Here is a 21,345-nt window from a genome sequence, read left to right on the forward strand (position 1 = left end):
ATTAATCTTATCATAGGTAAGACACAAAAAGCTGGAGTAACTCAGCGGGTCAGGCAGCATCTCACGAGAAAAATGGATGGGTGATGTTTCGGGTCGAGACTCTTCTTCAAACCTGAAGGTCTGACAGGTCCGAAGAAGGGTCTCGACCCAAAACGTCACCTATTCTTTCTCTCCAGAGATGTTGCCTGAACCTCTGAGTTACTCCAGCTTTTTTTTGTCTCTTTATCTGGCTTAAACCAGCATCTGCAGTTCCTTCTGACACATAATAATCCTATCCACCTCTTCACAAATGGTTTTGTAGATGAATACTGAAGTAGAAATCTAAACAGGGCAGTCCAAATCACAAGACACACAGCGTTTGCCTTTAAATTGGATCATTTAATATTCTTTCGCAGTCTGTAATTCTTCTAATAATCTCTCTGAGTTATTTTCCGTGGTCTTTGATGGTCGATTGGATCACTAATAGGTTCAAAAGAAAAACAGAAATATTATTAACATCAAATATTTTAGTGTTATTTTTAACTCTGGGCTGAACTAACAACAAAATGCAACCCCTGTCTTGTAATAAATACTAATCATTTCTGTCAGATATTTTTCTGAAACCATTTTGCACTTTGATTGCAAGGAATATTAGTTAATTGATTGAAATATACAAAAGTTGTTCTTAACCCAGCATTGGCTGGGATGAAAGACGAAAGGAAAAGTAATAATGAATCAATAAAAGGTACAGCAGGAAAACAGGCCGTCTGAGACAAAACTGACCGCCGATCACCCGTTCACACTAGTTATGGGTGATAGGAGCAGAATTAGGCCATTCAGCCCATCAAGTCTACTCCATCATTCAATCATAGAAACATAGAAACATAGAAAATAGGTGCAGGAGTAGGCCATTCGGCCCTTCGAGCCTGCACTGCCATTCAATATGATCATGGCTGATCATCCAACTCAGTATCCCGTACCTGCCTTCTCTCCATACCCCCTGATCCCTTTAGCCACAAGGGCCACATCTAACTCCCTCTTAAATATAGCCAATGAACTGGCCTCAACTACCTTCTGTGGCAGAGAATTCCACAGATTCACCACTCTGAGTGAAAAAAAAGTTCTCATCTCGGTCCTAAAAGACTTCCCCCTTATCCTTAAACTGTGACCCCTTGTTCTGGACTTTCCCAACATCGGGAACAATCTTCCTGCATCAAGCCTGTCCAACCCCTTAAGAATTTTGTAAGTTTCTATAAGATCCCCCCTCAATCTTCTAAATTCCAGTGAGTACAAGCCGAGTCTATCCAGTCTTTCTTCATATGAAAGTCCTGCCATCCCAGGAATCAATCTGGTGAACCTTCTCTGTACTCCCTCTATGGCAAGAATGTCTTTCCTCAGATTAGGAGACCAAAACTGTACGCAATACTCCAGGTGTGGTCTCACCAATGCCCTGTACAACTGCAGCAGAACCTCCCTGCTCGTATACTCAAATCCCCTCGCTATTAATGCCAACATACCATTCGCTTTCTTCACTGCCTGCTGCACCTGCATGCCTACTTTCAATGACCAGTGTACCACGACACCCAAGTCTCGTTGCATCTCCCCTTCTCCTAATCGGCCACCATTCAGATAATCATGGCTGATCTATCTCTCCCTCCTAACCCCATTCTCCTGCCTTCTCCCCATAACCCCATGACACCTGTACCAATCAAGAATCTATCTGTCTCTACCTTAAAAAGTTCTATGCTAAGCCACTTTCACATCCACTCCTTACACACTAGGGAAAACTTTACAGAGGGCCAATTAACATGCAAACCCGCACATCGTTGGGATGTAGGAGGAAACCTGAGCACCCGGGGCAAACCCACGAGGTCCCAGGGGGAGGGGGAAACGTGCAAACTCCACACAGATAGCACCAGAGGTCAGGATCGAACCTGGGTCTCTGGCGCTGTGAGGCAGCGGCTCTACTAGATGCCCCATTATGCAGCCTTGAATTCCAATATCATCATTACTCATCCTCCGGACCCAGGGACCCTCCAAATCACTTCAGAGTCAACAGATTTGCTTTAGGAGACTGTTCATTATCATGCTGCTGATAATTCTCCACACAATAAGAACCCGGGATAAGGCGGGTTGAGGGGGATGGAGTGGGGGGGAGGGGAAGAGGCGGTGGAGGGGGGGGGTGGGGGAGGGGAGGAGGGAGGGGAGGAGGGAGGGAGGAGGTGGGGAGGGGGAATGGGGAGGGGATGGGGTGGGGAGATGGGGTGGGGAGGGGGTGGGAGGAGGGAGGGGGAGGGAAGGAGGGGAGGGGCGGATGGGAATGTGGATGGGGAGGGAGGGAGGGGGAGGGGGGTATAGGGATGGGGATGTGGAGGGGGAGGGGGGAATAGGGATGGGGAGGGGGAATAGGGGAGGGGAGGGGAGGGGAGGGGGGATAGGGATGGGGAGGGGGGAATAGGGGAGGGGAGGGGAGGGGAGGGGAGGGGAGGGGGGAATAGGGATGGGGAGGGGGGAATAGGGGAGGGGAGGGGAGGGGAGGGGAGGGGAGGGGGGAATAGGGATGGGGAGGGGGGAATAGGGGAGGGGAGGGGAGGGGAGAGGGGAGGGGAGGGGGGAGGGGAGGGGGGAGGGGAGGGGGGAGGGGAGGGGGGAGGGGAGGGGTGCAGCACCAATACAGGAGAGGTTTGTGCCCAACAGTTCCACCTGCTCCAGTAATACATAACACAGTGGGGAGAGTGCCTTGCGTTCCCTTACCTCCCATGAATCTCATTGTAGACGATGTGGCCCTCGCTGGCATTGACCATCCTTAACTCTTGCTCAGATAGACTCAGTAACTGTGAACCAGAGTGAACCCCCAAGGATTTCACGGTCCTGTGGGAAGAGAATGAGAAACCTGTAAGGCCACAGAGAGCCGGAGTAACTCAACGGGCCAGGCAGCAACTGCGGAGAGCTTGGATAGGTGACGTTTCCCGTCGAGACCCTCCCCTAGATGGGCTCAATTCATAGGGAGAGAGGAGTGGAGCTAAGTGGGGCCACCTTCAGGCAGAGGGTGAAAATTATCGATCCTGACCTCGGGTGCTGCCTGTGTGGAGTTTGCATGTTCTCCGTGTGTCTGTGTCGGTTTCCTCTGGATGCTCCGGTCTGCTCCCACATTCCAAAGACAGGTTTGTAGGCTAATTGGCCTCTTGTAAAATAGTCTCTGGCCTGTCGGGAGTGGATGAGAAAGTGGGAATAACGTAGAACCAGCGTGAACGGGTGATCGATGGCGGGACGAAGGGCCTGTTTCCATGCTGTATCTCTAAACTAAACATTCTTATTACTTGCTCTGATTACTTCTTGTCAGAACAGCAAGTGCAGGTGTAAATGTGATAAAAAGGAAGTGGTTTATACCCACGATAGATACAAATTGCTGAAGTAACTCAGCAGGGCAGTCAGCATCTCGGGAGAAAATGGATGGGTGACGTTTTGTGTTGGAACCATTCTTTAGACTCCAATCCCAGACTGAAGAAGAGTCCCGACCCGAAACGTCACCCATCCTTTTTTCAAAATGTTTAGAATAGACAGGGAGTGATTGGGGCTTTGTCCAAACTCAGTAATATTTTGGATCTAACTGTTCCTAAACTAATTAAAGTGTCCAGTCCCAGTCTGAAGAAGGGTCTCGACCCGAAACGTCACCCATTCCTTCTCTCCCGAGATGCTGCCTGACCTGCTGAGTTACTCCAGCATTTTGTGAATAAATTAATTAAAGTGTCCGTTTGGGAAATGATTGAGTTCAGAGCGTTGTACAGGTCCACCACCGATTTTCCAGCAACTGGTGTTCCTCCCCCAAACCCGCTTTAATCCGGACAAAATCCACTCCCCCCCCCCAACCCCCCCCCCCACCCCCCCCCCCCCCCTGGAAGTCCCCCTGAAACATATAAGATTATTAAGGGGTTGGACACATTAGAGGCAGGAAACATGTTCCCAATGTTGGGGGAGTCCAGAACAAGGGGCCACAGTTTAAGAATAAGGGGTAGGCCATTTAGAACTGCGATGAGAAAAAACTTTTTCAGTCAGACAGTTGTGAATCTGTGGAATTCTCTGCCTCAGAGGGCAGTGGAGGCCAATTCTCTGAATACATTCAAGAGAGAGCTAGATAGAGCTCTTAAGGATAGCGGAGTCAGGGGGTATGGGGAGAAGGCAGGAACGGGGTACTGATTGAGAATGATCAGCCATGATCACATTGAATGGCGGTGCTGGCTCGAAGGGCCGAATGGCCTCCTCCTGCACCTATTGTCTATTGTCTATTGTCTATTGAAAATGTGGCGCTTAAGCTGGGGGAGGCAGCCGATCTCGACCTCATCGGGACTTCCGCGCCCGATCGGCGGGTCGAATTTGCCGGGGCTCTGGAACTCACAGCCGACTTCCCCTACGGCCGACCAGACAGGCCGGTATCTTGGCCCCATGGCGGACTAGGCGGAACGTTCCGGTTCCGTTGGACTCTCCTCTCGGAGGCCGCGGCCTCTGTTGCTCCGGAAAAACGGGGAGAACCCAGAAAGCCTCTGGAACCAAGGGTGCCGGGGAAAATCGCCGGTGGACCTGTATCGTCTCTTTCCTTACATGTTGGAAAAGCCTTTGCCTTGGAGCCACGCTGACACCTCGCTAGGAGTGCAGTGGTTCGTCAGCCGAGCGGGTGGAGCCTTGGGGAGGTGCTGGAATCCACGGGTGTAATCCGGGTGCTGCAAGAAATTAGAAGCCTCGTTAAAGATCACAGCCAAAGATACTAGAGGAGCAAGATAGACCACTCGACCCTAAAAACCGTAGTGCGTCACGGCGCCATTTTAGTAGGCAGAAACTTGCAGAAACATTTTAAAAGAAAAATAACAAAAATCTGTGAATTGATAGATGAGATATATTCTGCATTTTAAATTATTTTTTTTAGATTTAGAGATACAGCGCAGAAACAGGCCCTTCGGCCCACCGGGTCCGCGCCGCCCAGCGATCCCCGCACACTAACACTATCCTACACCCACTAGGGACAATTTAAAAAAAAAACATTTGCCCAGCCAATTAACCTACATACCTGCACGTCTTCGGAATGTGGGAGGAAACCGAAGATCTCGAGGAAAACCCATGGAGGTCACGGGGAGAACGTACAAACTCCGTACAGACGGCGCCCCTAGTCAGGATCGAACCCGAGTCTCCGGCGCTGCATTCGCTGTAAGGCAGCAACTCTACCGCTGCGCCACCGTGCCGCCCATTTTAATGGTATCATCACACATACTGTTCCTCCTAAACACTGATTACACTGCGAGAGGCAGAGCGAACGGCGGGATTTGCCTACTAAAATGGCGGACGACACGCTCCTTTGCGCACTACACTTCAGTTCCTCTAGTATCTTTGATCACAGCAGCCAGGCAACAGGGCAAATCTGCACAGGTGCCCTACCGAAGAAGCTGGCTCATCCTGGTCCATAAACTGTAGGATGTTTTGGGGAACGTGGCCAACATCGCCGTTCCTGTCCCTTACTTTCCACCACTGCTTTGATGACTCCATCACCTGCAAAGACACGAGCACTCGGCATGAGGGAGGCAGACAGTACACAATTGGGGAAACCACCTCGAGCAGATCCAGGCACCTTAACCAGTTACAGTGGCGTCACGCCAGTCCAAACACCAAAGACGTACAGCCAGGTATGTAGGTTGTGTGTTAATTGTCCCCAGTGTATGTACGGGGCTCACGTTGTCGACCTCCTTGTGGTGACCCCTGTCAACTGACCTCACTCAGTCAGACGGACGACAACAAACAGAGACAGCAGAAGCAGAAGCAGCTTCATAACTTCTGTCGCCTCAAACGCAAGAAGAAGAAGTGTGTGTGAGATAGCGTCAATGTGCGGCGATCGCTGGGCGTTGCGGACTCGGTGGGCCGAATTGGAGGAACAGCACCTCATATTTCGTGTGGGTAGTTTACACCCCAGCGGTATGAACATTGACGTCTCTAACTTCAGATAGTCCCTGCTTTCCCTCTCTATCCCCTCCCCCCTTCCCAGTTCTCCCACCAGTCTTCCTGTCTCCGACTACATTCTATCTTTGTCCCGCCCCCTCCCCTGACATCAGTCTGAGGAAGGGTCTCGACCCGAAACGTCACCCGTTCCTTCTCTCCAGAGATGCTGCCTGACCCGCTGAGTTACTCCAGCATTCTGTGTCAACGGTGGGCCGAAGGGCCTGTTTCCATGCTGCATCTCTAAGCTAAAGTAAATCTTGTGAATATGTTTTATGTAGGAAGGATAAGTGTGAGGTTATTCACTTTGGAAGTAAGAATAGAAAGGCAGATTATTATCTGAATGGTGTCAAGTTAGGAGGAGGGGGAGTTCAACGAGATCTGGGTGTCCTAGTGCATCAGTCAATGAAAGGAAGCATGCAGGTACAGGAGGCAGTGAAGAAAGCCAATGGAATGTTGGCCTTCATAACAAGAGGAGTTGAGTATAGGAGCAAAGAGGTCCTTCTACAGTTGTACCGGGCCCTGGTGAGACCGCACCTGGAGTACTGTGTGCAGTTTTGGTCTCCAAATTTGAGGAAGGATATTCTTGCTATGGAGGGCGTGCAGCGTAGGTTCACTAGGTTAATTCCCGGAATGGCGGGACTGTCGTATGTTGAAAGGCTGGAGCGATTGGGCTTGTATACACTGGAATTTAGAAGGATGAGGGGGGATCTTATTGAAACATATAAGATAATTAGGGGATTGGACACATTAGAGGCAGGAAACATGTTCCCAATGTTGGGGGAGTCCAGAACAAGGGGCCACAGTTTAAGAATAAGGGGTAGGCCATTTAGAACGGAGATGAGGAAGAACTTTTTCAGTCAGAGAGTGGTGAAGGTGTGGAATTCTCTGCCTCAGAAGGCAGTGGAGGCCAGTTCGTTGGATGCTTTCAAGAGAGAGCTGGATAGAGCTCTTAAGGATAGCGGAGTGAGGGGGTATGGGGAGAAGGCAGGAACAGGGTACTGATTGAGAGTGATCAGCCATGATCGCATTGAATGGCGGTGCTGGCTCGAAGGGCTGAATGGCCTACTCCTGCACCTATTGTCTATTGTCTATTGTCTATTGGAACTGCAGATGCTGGTTTAAGCCGAATAGAGACACTAAAAGCTGGAGTAACAGTGAGTCAGACAGCATCTCTGGTGAAAAGGAATAGGTGACGTTTTGGGTCGAGCCCCTTCTTCAGAGTTTTAGATTTTTTGTTTAAGAGACTTTTCGAGCCACAGCATTGGGACAGGACCTTCGGCCCACCGCGTCAGCTCTGACCAGTGATCGCTCGTTCACACCAGTTCTATCCAACACACGAGGGGCAATTTACAAAAGCCAAATAACCCACAAACCTGCACGTCTTTGGAATGTGGGAGGAAACCGGAGCACCCGGAGAAAACCCACGTGGTCACTGGGAGAACAAATAACACTAGACAATAGACAATAGGAGGAGGCCATTCGGCCCTTCGAGCCAGCACCGCCATTCAATGTGATCACGGCTGATCATTCTCAATCAGTACCCCGTTCCTGCCTTCTCCCCATATCAGTCTGAAGAAGGGTCTCGACCCGAAACGTCACCCATTCCTTCTCTCCCGAGATGCTGTCCGATCTGCTGAGTTACTCCAGCACTTTGTGAATAAATTCTCCCCATACTCCCTGACTCCGCTATCCTTAAGAGCTCTATCTAGCTCTCTCTTGAATGCATTCAGAGAATTGGCCTCCACTGCCTTCTGAGGCAGAGAATTCCACAGATTCACAACTCTCTGACTGAAAAAGGTTTTCCTCCATAAGAACTCCATTAAGACACCACCCGTAGTCAGGATCGAACCCGGGACTCTGGTGCTACGAGGCAGCAAACCTAACGCTGCACTATTTTGTCTCCCTAAATGTAGTCCATTAAATTTTAGGAAACTGGAGAGGAATGAGGGTGATGTTACATAGAAACATAGAAAATAGGTGCAGGAGTAGGCCATTCGGCCCTTCGAGCCTGCACCGCCATTCAATATGATCATGGCTGATCATCCAACTCAGTATCCCGTACCTGCCTTCTCTCCATACCCCCTGATCCCTTTAGCCACAAGGGCCACATCTAACTCCCTCTTAAATATAGCCAATGAACTGGCCTCAACTACCTTCTGTGGCAGAGAATTCCACAGATTCACCACTCTCTGAGTGAAAAAAAACTTTCTCATCTCGGTCCTAAAAGACTTCCCCCTTATCCTTAAACTGTGACCCTTTGTTCTGGACTTCCCCAACATCGGGAACAATCTTCCTGCATCTAGCCTGTCCAACCCCTTAAGAATTTTGTAAGTTTCTATAAGATCCCCCCTCAATCTTCTAAATTCCAACGAGTACAAGCCGAGTCTATCCAGTCTTTCTTCATATGAAAGTCCTGCCATCCCAGGAATCAATCTGGTGAACCTTCTCTGTACTCCCTCTCCGGCAAGAATGTCTTTCCTCGGATTAGGAGACCAAAACGGTTATGCGTGTATCTTTATAAATGTTGCCACCTTATCCAGTGACTCTACCTCTAAGTTATTTTACCATTAGAAGTGTGCAGAGTGGACTACACCTACCTCCAGAACATCTCCAGCAGTCACCGTGAGCTCATGGGTATTCCGTTTCTTGAAATCATAGATCACCTTGGCAAACCTCTGTGACCTGTTGGAACAAAACAGTGTGAAGAAGGCTCTCGACGTGAAAGGGCACCCATTCCTTCTTATCCACAGATGCTGCCCGTCCCGCTGAGTTACTCCAGCACTTTGTGTCCATCTTTGGAATCTAATGGGATCAGTTTCCATATCTCCTTTACAAAGGAGGTAAGAGGGCCAATCTACCTATTTAGCCTCTGCCAGCAGGTGAAGCACTCCCACTCACCCACTCATTCCCCTCGTACCCGATACTCCCATCAGTTCTACCATTAGCTCGAAGGAGCAGCAGTTTACAGTGGGCATGGTAAATTGTACCTGGTGTGCGTAGGATGGTGTCAGTGTATGGAGTGGATCGAAGGGCCTGTTTCTGCGCTGTATCTCGAAAACTAAGAAATGAAAACCTAAGTGGGAAGGGACCAGTGGATCTCTGGGGGAAACCCTTTGCAGTAACAGGCAGGAGCAGAGGTCAAGTGTTGAACGCTGATCACTGGAGCTGTGAGGAGTTGCCGAGTCGCCCTGTTAGTGACCTGGTCCTAGCATGTACTTGTCCTATTCCACACGGATCGGCAGCACGGCGGCACAGCGGTAGAGTTGCGGCCTTACCGTGCTTACAGCGCCGGAGACCCGGGTTCGATCCTGACCATGGGCGCTGTCCGTACGGAGTTTGTACTTTCTCCCCCAGGGTTTTTCTCCGAGATCTTCGGTTTCCTCCCACACTCCAAAGACGTACAGGCTTGTATGTGTAAATTGTATGTGGTAAATGTGTTTGTGTAAATGCGTAACAAAAGCTTTTCGCTGTGCCACCGTACCACCCCAGTAAATGAAAACATTCTCCCTGTATTTGCCCTGTCAAGCTCTGTAAGAATTTTGTGAGTTTCAGTGAGATTTCTTCTCGTTCTTTTAAACTCCAGAGAAGGTACGGTCAAATTGCCTTTGGCAAGACCACTGGCATAATCAAGGACCAGTCTCACCCCGGCCACTCCCTCTTCTCCCCTCTCCCATCGGGCAAAAGGTACAGAAGTGCGAAAACGCACACCTCCAGATTCAGGGACAGTTTCTTCCCGGCTGTTATCAGGCAACTGAACCATCCCACCACAACCAGAGAGCAGTCCTGAACTACTGTTTGCCTCATTGGAGACCCTCGGACTATCCTTGATCGGACTCTGCTGGCTTTACCTTGCGCTAAACGTTATTCCCGTATCATGTATCTGTACACTGTAACTGGCTCGATTGTAATCATTGACTCGATTGACTTTCTGCTGACTGGTTAGCACGCAACAACAACTTTTCACTGTACATATGACTACTAAACTAAACTAAACTAGTGGTGAGTGAGCGAGCAGGTCAGGCAGCATCTCTGGGGAACACGGATAGGTGACGTTTTTCGGGTCGGATCCGTCTGAGGAAGGGTCTCCAGCACTTTGTGTCCTTTTTGAGGTGTTGTCCTTGTTTGTAGTATCACACTCACCTCTCGGCTCGGTCTCTGTCTTGCCTAGTACCGTCTCTCTCCTGCCAAGGAAATGCACAGAAGAATTCCATGAAGTGTAAGCAAGGTGAAGTTAGAATGCAATTGTGATTTCATCTGTTTTATGTGCTTGGACACCTATGTACTAAAACTCTCGTCTGTTTGTTTGTTTGTTTGTTCCTGAACTACAGCCAAAATGGCACACGATCGCGCAACAATTCTAAGCCCACCTTACTCACCGTCGTCCCTTTGGTGCTAATGGAAGAGGTTTCATTGAAATCGGAGTTATATTTTTAAAGTTATTCACATTTTAAAGTTTAAATCTATCTCCTAGGGAGGGAGGGGGGAGGGAGGGAGGTGGAGCGAGGGGCGGGGAGGGGGGAAGGGGGAAGGGGGGAGGTGGAGGGGAGAGGGAGGGAGGGGGAGGAGGGAATGAGGGGATGGAGTGGGGGGAAGGGGAAGGGGGGAGGGGAAGGGGGAGGGGAAGGGAGGGCAGGGGGAGGAGGGAGGGAGGAGGAGAGGGTGCTGCACCAATGCAGGAGAGGTTTGGGCCCAACTTGGTCTAGTTTATAATAAAGTACTGAACAATAATGCATTCACCTTGAACTCCACTGCTGCCATTTGCTTCTGCTGAGTTGATTAGACTTACAATCTGGGACTGCAGCCCATATCCATCGCTCTCCCACACATCCAAGGAGAAACTCCAGCCAGATGTTAGGGACACTGATACAGCACGGAAACAGGCCCTTCGGCCCACCGAGTTGGGGCCGAGCAGCGATCCCCGCGCACTAACGCTATCCTGCACGCACTGGGAACGATTTACAATTTTACCAAAGCCAATTAAACTACAAGCCTGTACGTCTTTGGAGTGTGGGAGGAAACCGGAGTACCCGGAGAAAACCCACGTGGTCACATGGAGAATGTGCCAGCTACGTACAGGCAGCACCCGTAGGCAGGATCTAAACCAGGTCTCTGGCGCTGAGAGGCAGCAACTCTACCGCTGCGCCACCGCGCCGACCCATTATTTAAATATTCCTGCATTTGATTAACACCTCTGATATAGCTGAACTACATTATCGTCTAACTTACAAGGATATTCTTTTGTTTAAGCTCTTTGTTAAGCTCTTCCCTGCTTGCAGTGGTTCATCACACAGCACAGCTACTATCTTGCAGCGCCAGAGATCCCAGTTCGATCCAGAACTCGGGTGCTGTACGTGTGTCAAGTTTGCACATCCCTCCGTGTGATCGCGTGGGTCTTATCCGGGTGCTCCGGTTTCCCCCCACATTTCAAAAGACCTGCGGGTTTGTAGGTTAATTGGCCTCTGTCAAATTGCCCCACGTGTGTAGGGAGCGGACGAGAAGGTGGGAGAACATAGAACTATGGTGTCTGATATTCGGCATGGACTCGGTGGGCAAAAACGCCTGATTCCATGCTGTATCTAGAAACTAACCGAAGATAGACACAGAATGCTGGAGTAACTCAGCGGGACAGGCAGCATCTCTGGAGAGTAGGAACGGGTGACGAGAAGAAGGGTCTCGACCCGAAACGTCACCCGTTCCGTCTCTCCAGAGATGCTGCCTGTCCCGCTGAGTTACTCCAACATTCTGTGTCTACCTTCGCAAGAATTCAATTCAACACGTATTACAATTAAACAACACTCTTGACTCGACTCTTGCTGTGAATGGAAGTTGCTGCCCTGAACAACCCAACAAACTGCCACCAGAGGGCAGCTTGCCAATAAGGTTTGACAGTCGTTTTTACAATTGTTAAATATTAAATTTCATAAGTAATGCAAATAAAGAGGAATGTCAGCCAACAACATATTTCCCAAGCAAATGCTAAAGTGCTGGAGTAACTCAGTCGGTCAGGTGAGCTCAGAAGTGATGGGACCACGATTAGGCCATTCGGCCCATCGAGTCTACCCCACCATCCAATCATGGTCGATCTATCTTTCTCTCTCAACCCCATTCTCCTGCTTTCTCCCCATAACCTCTGGCGCCCGTACTAATCAAGAATCTATCAATCTTTGCCTTAAAAATATCCATTGACTTGGCCTTCTTCTAACTAAAGAAATTCCTCCTCATCTGTTTCACAAAGGTACGTCCTTTTATTCCGAGGCTGTGACCTCTGATCCTAGACTCTCCCACCAGACACATCCTCTCTCCACATCCACTCTATCCTGGCCTTTCATCTGTGAAGTTACATTTCGGGTTGGGACCCTTCGGTCATTCCACTCATCACTTTAATGTCATGTCTCGGGTGTCTTGTGGTGTTTTGTGACTGTTGGCGAACCAATTTCCCCCCTGGGATAAATAAATAGACAATAGACAATAGGTGCAGGAGTAGACCATTCGGAACTTTGAGCCAGCACCACCACTGCCTTCTGAGGCAGAGAATTCCACAGATTTACAACTCTGACTGAAAAAGTTTTTCCTCATCTCCGTTCTAAATGGCCTACCCCTTATTCTTAAACTGTGGCCCCTGGTTCTGGACTCCCCCAACATCGGGAACATGTTTCCTGCCTCTAACGTGTCCAACCCCTTAACAATCTTATATGTTTCGATAAGATCCCCTCTCATCCTTCTAAATTACAGTGTATACAAGCCTAGTCGCTCCAGTCTTTCAACATACGACAGTCCCGCCATTCCGGGAATCAACCTAGTAAACCCACGCTGCACGCCCTCAATAGCAAGAAAGTCCTATGGTATCGTATCGTATTTTACAGCAGCTAATTAACCGGCCACCCTGCATGTCTTTGGGATGGGGGAAGAAATCTGAGCGTCTCAGTTTGGCGCGGCGGTAGAGTTGCTGCCTCACAGCGCCAGAGACCCGGGTTCCACCCTGACCACGGGTTGCGGTCTGTACGGAGTTTTGTAGGTTCTCCCCCACGCTGACCTGCGTGGGTTTTCTCCGGGTGCTCTGGTTTCCTCCCACACTCCAAGCACCTGGATCAAGCACCTGGACACGTTGAACAAACGGTACCTGCTTCGCTGGATGGTCTCCTTCATTGCTCAGGAGTGGAGAAGGCCGCGGAGGTAGACGTTGTTGAGAAAGCAGTGGAGGGAGAACCCAGCCGTCCGAAAACGTAGGATTGTAGGCTTCCAAATCCTCACCATTTGGCCACCTCGATCTGCATTTAAAACACACAATAACGTCGTAGAAATGCACTGGAAATGCTCAGCACCTGCGAAATGCAGGGAGTGAAATAGACAACAGCGGAGTCAGGGGGTATGGGGAGAAGGCAGGAACGGGGTACTGATTGAGAATGATCAGCCATGATCACATTGAATGGTGGTGCTGGCTCAAAGGGCCGAATGGCCCACTCCTGCACCTATTGTCTATTTCTATTGTCTATTGTCTAAAAATAGGTGCAGGAGGAGGCCATTTAGTCCTTTGAGCCAGCACCGCCATTCAATGTGATCATGGCTGATCATCCACAATCAGTGCACTGATTGGCGCCGGAAGCATGCGCCCTTTTTCAAGGGCGGACGATGACAGTGATGTAACATTTCAACGATGGACACGAAAGAAGAAGAAGTACCCGGTTCCTGCCTTTTCCCCACGTCCCTTGATTCCGTTAGCCCTAAGAGCTGTATCTAGCTCTCTTGAAAACATCCAGTGAACTGGCCTCCACTGCCCTCTGTGGCAGAGATTTACACATTTCAATCAGGATTCCCCTCAACCTCCAGGGGTTTAAAATCCAAGCCTACCCAACCTCTCCTTACATGTAGTCAAGCCAATGTCCTGGTAAACCTCCTCTGCACCCTCTCCAAAACCTCCAAGTTCCTGCTGTAAAAGGGAGACCAGATGAAAAGAGGACATGCACAGGAAGGAACTGCAGATGCTGGTTTACACCGAAGATAGACGCAAAATGCTGGAGTAACTCAGCGGGACAGGCGGCTTCTCGGGAGAGAAGGAATGGGTGACGTTTCGGGTCGAGACCCTTCTTCAGAAGAAGAGTCTCGAGCTGAAAAGAGAATATGTTGGATTATTCAATTCTTCAGAAACCTGCCTTCTTTCGCGCTTGCAATGATATGTAGTTTTGGTGAATGATCGCAAGCCTTTCACCAACCTTTCGATGAGCCATGCGTTTCCCAGAGACTTCCAGGTCTTTCTCTCTTCCTTACTTGTGTTCGAAGTCAAGAATTCGATGGCATCCTGTGTGAGTAAAGGGACAACCACGTCCCTGGCTAGATGTTTATTCGGGGTGTGATCCAGCATCTGAGGAGAGAAAGATAAACAGGTGGGTCTTTGCCAGGCAAGGATCAACGTGAGGAGGGGCCACTGTCCCGGCTTACTGTACACATTGATGTACAGTAGGTTTCAGAAAATAGCTTGTCATTCATCTATGATCAATACCAGTGCTCATAGAGTATTACTATCTCACTGGGTAGGTGAGATAGTAACTGCAGATGCTGGTACAAATCAAAGGTATCACAAAAAGCTGGAGTAACTCAGCGGGTCAGGCAGCATCTCAGGAGAGAAGGAATGGGTGACGTTTCGGGTCGAGACCGCAATTTGGAGGAACAGCACCTCATATTTCGCTTGGGCAGTTTACACCCCAGCAGTATGAACATTGACTTTGCTAACTTTAGATAGCTCCCCTGTCCTTCTCTTTCCCCTCCCCCTTCCCAGTTCTCCCACTGCCTTCCTGTCTCCGACTACATCCTTTCTTTGTCCCGCCCCCTCCCCTGACACCAGTCTGAAGAATGGGTCTCGATCCGAAACGTCTCCCGTTCCTTCTCTCCTGAGATGCTGCCTGACCCACTGAGTTACTCCAGCACTTCGTGATACTATCTCACTGGGCGTGGTTAGGGTATTGAACCTTTAGGGAAATGGAAAGGGTGAATGTTCACTCACATACAACAATGGTGGCGCAGCAGTAGAGTTGCTGCCGTATGGTGATAAACACCCGGGTTCGATCCTGACTATGGGTGTTCTCTGTGCAGAGTTTGGACCGCGTGGGTTATCTCCGGGTTCTCTGGTTTCCTCCCACATTGCAAAGAGGCACAGGTTTGTAGGTTAATTGGCTTTGGTGAGAATTGTAAATTGTCCCTCGTGTGATTAGTAGGATACTGCTAGTGTGTGAGGATCGCTGGTCGGTGCGGACTCGGTGGGCCGAGAGGGCCTGTTTCAGCCCTGTATCTCCGAAGCCTCAAGTCTAAAGATCCCAGCGAAGTTGTGGTTTGGTCAAAGTGAGATAGCAAGCATCTGTGATGTTTGGTGGACCGTGTGGGGTGGGAGGACCCATGCGTGGCTCCTCCCGTGCAGCAGGTGGCGCTGCACAGGACAAAGGGAGGTGTTTTGTACGTAGTTGTCTTGGCTGCATACAGTGGGTGAGTGTGCAGTCAGATCGTGTGGTTGCAGCCATTTTAGTTGTCTTGCTGCCAGGATTGAGTTAATGTAATAAAGACCTCTGTGGTACCTTGAAGACTTTCAAGTTTCATACAGACGTAGAACAAGAACACAAAAGCATCGACTTACGAACTGAAGATTCAGGAATATGTTGTGTGTGATGTCAGCAGCACTTGGCTGGTCAAGCTGGGACTCCAACGTAGCCTGAAGAAGAAAGGGAATTCATCACCAGCGTTTGGAATATCAGTGATAAATAATATATATATATTTTTTAATTTGTCATATGTAGGTTGGCACTGGGTCAACGATACAATGAAATGTATTTGACGAGACAACGGGTCACCTCAGCAGTAATATTCCATGGATAAATAAGATTTTAAAATGACATTAGTATGGTAAAAAGACAATATTAAAAATAGTTAAAAAGACAATATTAAAAATAATCAACATATATGATGTGAAATGTGTTTATGAGTTCAGAAGCCTGATGGCCTGATGGTAGAAACTGTTCTTGTCTGGTGGTACGGGCAGCCATACTCCTGTATCGTCTGCCCGACGGTAACAAGGAGAACAGCCTGCGTGCTGGGTGGCTGTGGTCCTTGATGATGCTGCGTGCCTTCCGCAGGCACCGCCGGTAGACAATGTCCTGGATGGCCGGGAGACAGTTGCCAGTGATGTGCTGTGCCGTCTTCCCCACTCTCTGTAGTGATTTGTGGCCGTGAGCAGAACAGTTCCCGTACCAGACTGTAGTGCAGCCCGTCAGCAGCAGGCTCTCGATGGTGCATCTGTAGAAGTTTGTGAGGATGCTGGCGTTCATGCCAAACTTCCTCAGTCTTCTCAGGAAAGAGATCAACAGTACGTTGCAGTCACGGGTGCCACCAGCAGTGTCGCAGTGCTCATTTTTTAGCTGTTGCCGCTGTTAAATTCTCCGCTTGTTAAAATTGCCCGCTGTTTATTTTGGCTTTTTTGTTTTTACACAGAGGTGCCACCAGTAGATGAGCAAAATCAAATCCCAACAATCTGTCACCCACCACCAAGGCTGCCGGAGTTCACCGGAGCTCACCGGAGCTCACCGGAGCGCCGCTCCGACACCTCTGTAAACAACAACCCAAATAAACAGCGGGCAATTTAACAGCGGCACCTAAAGAATTAGCACTGTAACACACACGGCCTACCACACATACAATACAATGCAATATAACTTTATTGTCATTGTACAGGGGTACAACAAGATTGGGAATGCGCCTCCCATACGATGCAATAATTTAATTAGCTAGTCAGTATTAATGTAAACAACCCGATGAAACAAAACTAGAAACCGTTTTAAGACAGTATAAAGTGCAAGTAGGTCTGTGCCGGTTCGCTGTGCGATGTGACCATCCGGCTCAGCAGGACCGGTTCATAGCAGCTATGGCCCTGGGGATGGAGCTGTTCCTGAGTCTGGAGGTGCGGGCGTAGAAGGCCTTGTATCGTCTGCCCGATGGTAGAAGTTCGAACAACAGGGGTGTGAAGAGTCTTTGTGGATGCTGGTGGCTTTTCTGAGGCATTGTGTGTTGTAGATGCCCTCCAAGGCTGGTAGCTGTGTTCTGATGGTCCTCTGAGCTCTATGGACTACCCGCTGAAGAGCTTTCCTCTCTGCCTCCGTGCAGCTGAGGTACCACACAGGGATGCCATGTGTTAGGATGCTCTCTATGGTGCAGCGGTAGAAGGTCGTCAGCAGCTTTTGGGGCAGACCAGACTTTTTCACTGTTCTCAGGTAGAACAGTCGTTGCTGTGCCTTCTTGACCAGCGCAGCAGTGTTATTGGACCATGTTAGGTCCTCCGAAATGTGAGTGAAACACAGCTGATCCAATACATCGAAGCATTCTGTGGGAGCCTTGTGACTAATGTATTAGAGTCACAGAGTCATAGAGTGAAACACTGTGGAAACAGGCCCTTGATCTTCAGTATAAACCAGCATCTGCAGTTCCAGATAAATTATTAGCTTCACAGTCCACCAATCTGAGAATGCCCCAGTGTTTCCAACTCAATTCCTGTTTACTTTCACAGCTGTAACCTCTCCTTCTATAATCTGTAAACATCCCTCCAAAGCCACTTCACAATGTTTAAATGTGCATGGTTCAAAGATTGATTTTGCTGCCTTCATTCACAGTGACAGTAAGACCTGTTCCTCCTCCACCATTGCACTTACCAGCACATTAAAGGCATATTTTATCTTCTGCAGACATTCTGTGTACTCTGTCTCTGGAGGCAGTAAATCTGTGGAGAAATGCAAACGGAAAATCTGGTTGGAGAAGAATTGTCAGTTGGCAGTAGTTTAGAGACACATCGCGGAAACAGGCCCTTCGGCCCACCGGGTCCGCGCCGACCAGCGATCCCCGCACATTAACACTATCCTACACACACTAGGGACAATTAATCTACAAACCTGCGCATCTTTGGAGTGTGGGAGGAAACCGAAGATCTCGGAGAAAACCCACGCAGGTCAGGGGGAGAACGTGCAAACTCCGTACAGACGGCGCCCATAGTCGGGATCGAACCCGGGTCTCCGGCGCTGCATTCGCTGTAAGGCAGCGACTCTACCGCTGCTCCACCATGCTGGAGTAATCGAGGAGACAGCACAGAAAAAGGCCCTTCAGCCCGTCGAATCCATGCGGACAATCATCCGCCCGTTTATACTAATCCTACTTTAATCCATTGCTGTTTCATTCTCCCCACTTCCCCTTCACCTTGCCCTTCTTTCATGGCTCGATCAGCCATGATTGAATTGCGGAGTAGACTTGATGGGCCGAATGGTCTAATTCTGCTCCTGGAATTTGTGGACTGATGATTCGTCTGAAGAAAGGTTCCTGTCTGAAACATCGTCTGACCATTCCCTCCACAGATGGTCTTTCCAGGTGAGACAGAGGTTCACCTGCACCTCCTCCAACCTCATCAATTGCATCCGCTGCTCCAGGTGTCAACTTATTTGGCGAAACCAAGCGCAGGCTCGGCGATCGCTTCGCTCAACACCTGCGCTCGGTCCGCGTTAACCAATCTGATCTCCCGGTGGCTGAGCACTTCAACTCCCCCTCCCACTCCCAGTCTGAACTTTCTGTCATGGGCCTCCTCCAGTGCCATAGTGAGGCCCACCGGAAATTGGAGGAACAGCACCTCATATTTCGCCTGGGCAGCTTGCAGCCCAGTGGTATGAACATCGACTTCTCCAACTTTAGATAGTTCCTCTGTCCCTCTCTTCCCCTCCCCCTTCCCAGATCACCCTCTATCTTCTTGTCTCCACCTATATCCTTCCTTTGTCCCGCCCCCCCTGACATCAGTCTGAAGAAGGGTCTCGACCTGAAATGTCACCCATTCCTTCCGCAGATGCTGCCTGACCTGCTGAGCTTCTCCGGCGGTTTAATTTTAGTTTGCTCACAGATGAAAGATTTCTTTTTTTTATCAGAGAGAGATTAATGAACTGAGAGTACACGAACAGGAACTCTGCTTTGAAGATGCACTCGACCATTTCAATTGAAATTCCCCATTGCCGATAGCGGATTAGAATTAATTTACCTGGATCAATGGTTTAGGTCCCAGGTTAATTGCAGAACCACTTCCAAAAATTTAACTCTACCTTAAAATGGTATTTTTTACATTCGCTGGCAAACCTCAAGCTAATCTGCGGAGATGTGAGGACGGAAATTAGAATTACCGAGAAAGACAACTAAATGACTGGATTTACATTGGCAGGAGAGTGTGAACAATTTTATTTTTAATTGGTCTGCGGTCCTGAATGAATTGTAGATTGTTTACACACATCCCTGCTTTGAGTTGGTTGGGAGAGTAACTAAAACTTTATTATGCAAAGAAAAGAAGCAGAATGCGGCACGGTGGCGCAGCGGCAGAGTTGCTGCTTTACAGCGCTTGCAACGCCGGAGGCCCGGGTTCGATACCGACCGCGGGCGCTCGTCTGTACGGAGTTTGTACGTTCTCCCCGTGACCGCGTGGGTTTTCTCCGAGATCTTTGGTTTCCTCCCACACTCCAAAGACGTGCAGCTTTGTAGGTTAATCGGCTTGGTATATGTGTAAATTGTCCCTAGTGTGTGTGGGGGGTAGTGTTAGTGTGCGGGGATCGCTGGTCGGTGCGGGCTCGGTGGGCCGAAGGGCCTGTTTCCGTGCCGTATCTCTAAACTGCACTAAAACTGAAAGCTGCTGGAAGAACTCGGTGGGTCAGGCAGCATCTGTGGAGGCAAATGGAGGAGAGTGGCGCAGCGGTAGAGTTGCTGCCTTGCAGCGCCAGGTTCGATCCCGACTACGGGCGCCGTCTGTACGGGGTTTGTATGTTCTCCCCGTGGCCAGCGAGGGTTTTCTCTGGTTCACACTCCAAAGTGATGCAGGTTTGTAGGTTAATTGGCTTTTGTAAAATTGTAAATTGTCACTAGCATGTAGGATAGTGCTAGTGTACGGGGAGATCACCGGTCGGCGTGGACTCGGTGGGCCGAAGGACCTGCTTCCATGCTGTATTCTCTAAAGACTACAGTCCAAAGACAGTTGACATCTCAGGTTGTGACCCTTCATTTGGACTGAAAGAGTGGAGGGGAGATAACCACCAGAAAGAGAAGGGAGGGGAGGGGCAGGACCAAGCAAACGTTGGGTGGGAAGAATGGGGAAGATTTAGTTTAGTTTAGTTTAGAGATACAGCATAGACAATAGACAATAGGTGCAGGAGGAGGCCATTCGGCCCTTCGAGCCAGCACCACCATTCAATGTGATCATGGTTGATCATTCCCAATCAGTACCCCGTTCCTGCCTTCTCCCCATACCCCCTGATTCCGCTATACTTAAGAGCTCTATCTAGTTCTCTCTTGAATGCATTCAGAGAATTGGCCTCCACTGCCTTCTGAGCAGAGAAACAGTCCCTTTGGCCCACCGAGTCTGAGCCGACCAATGGTCACTTTAGATGAGAAAATACAGGGCAAGATTAGCAAGTTTGCCGATGATACAAAAATGAGTGGTTTTGCATTTAGTGAAGATGGTTGTGAACGATTGCAGCAGGATCTGGATCTGGATCGATTGGCCAGGTGGGCGGAGGAATGGTTGATGGAATTTAATACAGAGATGTGTGAGGTGTTGCATTTTGGGACGTCGAACAAGGGCAGGACCTAGACAGTAAATGGTCGGCCTCTGGGTAGCGTTGTGGAGCAGAGGGATCTAGGAGTACAGGTGCATTTTTCCTTGAAGGTCGAGTCGCAGGTAGATAAGGTGGTCAAAAAGGCTTTTGGCACTTTGGCCTTCATCAGTCAGAGTATTGAGTATTAGTATTTGGGAGGTCGTGTTGCAGTTGTATAAGACGTTGGTGAGACCGCGTTTAGAATGCTGTGTTCAATTCTGGGCTCCATGTTATAGGAAAGATATTGTCAAGCTTGAAAGGGTTCAGAAAAGATTTACGAGTATGTTGCCAGGTCTAGAGGGTGTGAGCTATAGGGAGAGGTTGAGCAGGCTGGGTCTCTATTCCCAGTGCAGGAGGATGAGGGAAGATCTTATGGAGGTGTACAAAATCATGAGAGGAATAGATCGTGTAGATGCACAGAGTCTTATGCCCAAAGTAGGGGAATCGAGGGCCAGAGGATATAGGTTCAAGGTGAAGGGGAAAAGATTTAAGAGGAATCCGAGGGGTAACTTTTTCACACAAAGGGTGGTGGGTGTATGGAACAAGCTGCCAGAGGAGGTAGTTGAGGCTGGGACTATCCCACCGTTTAACAGTTAGACAGGTACATGGATAGGACAGGTTTGGAGGGATATGGACCAAGCGCAGGCAGGTGGGACTAGTGTAGCTGGGACATTGTTGGTCGGTGTGGGCAGGTTGGGCCGAAGGGCCTGTTTCCACACTGTATCACTCTATGACTCTGTGA

General features: G+C 49.4%; 1 protein-coding gene across 1 annotated transcript in view; it reads right to left on the reverse strand.

The window, feature by feature from the left end:
• Positions 1–298: 298 nt before the first annotated feature.
• eps8l3b (EPS8 signaling adaptor L3b) overlaps positions 299–21,345 on the reverse strand; it is a 41,183-nt gene continuing 20,136 nt past the window's right edge. The window contains exons 10-19 of the mRNA XM_078420981.1: positions 17,646–17,713; positions 15,584–15,658; positions 14,172–14,320; positions 13,077–13,229; positions 10,102–10,137; positions 8,559–8,643; positions 5,407–5,517; positions 4,579–4,697; positions 2,734–2,850; positions 299–459 (exon numbers count right to left, since the gene is read on the reverse strand). Of these exons, the coding sequence (XP_078277107.1) occupies positions 408–459; positions 2,734–2,850; positions 4,579–4,697; positions 5,407–5,517; positions 8,559–8,643; positions 10,102–10,137; positions 13,077–13,229; positions 14,172–14,320; positions 15,584–15,658; positions 17,646–17,713 (965 nt within the window). The 3' untranslated portion in view covers positions 299–407. The remainder of the gene's footprint in view (positions 460–2,733; positions 2,851–4,578; positions 4,698–5,406; positions 5,518–8,558; positions 8,644–10,101; positions 10,138–13,076; positions 13,230–14,171; positions 14,321–15,583; positions 15,659–17,645; positions 17,714–21,345) is intronic.

The sequence above is a fragment of the Rhinoraja longicauda genome, chromosome 24 (assembly GCF_053455715.1).
Source record: "Rhinoraja longicauda isolate Sanriku21f chromosome 24, sRhiLon1.1, whole genome shotgun sequence".
Lineage (NCBI taxonomy): Eukaryota > Metazoa > Chordata > Chondrichthyes > Rajiformes > Arhynchobatidae > Rhinoraja > Rhinoraja longicauda.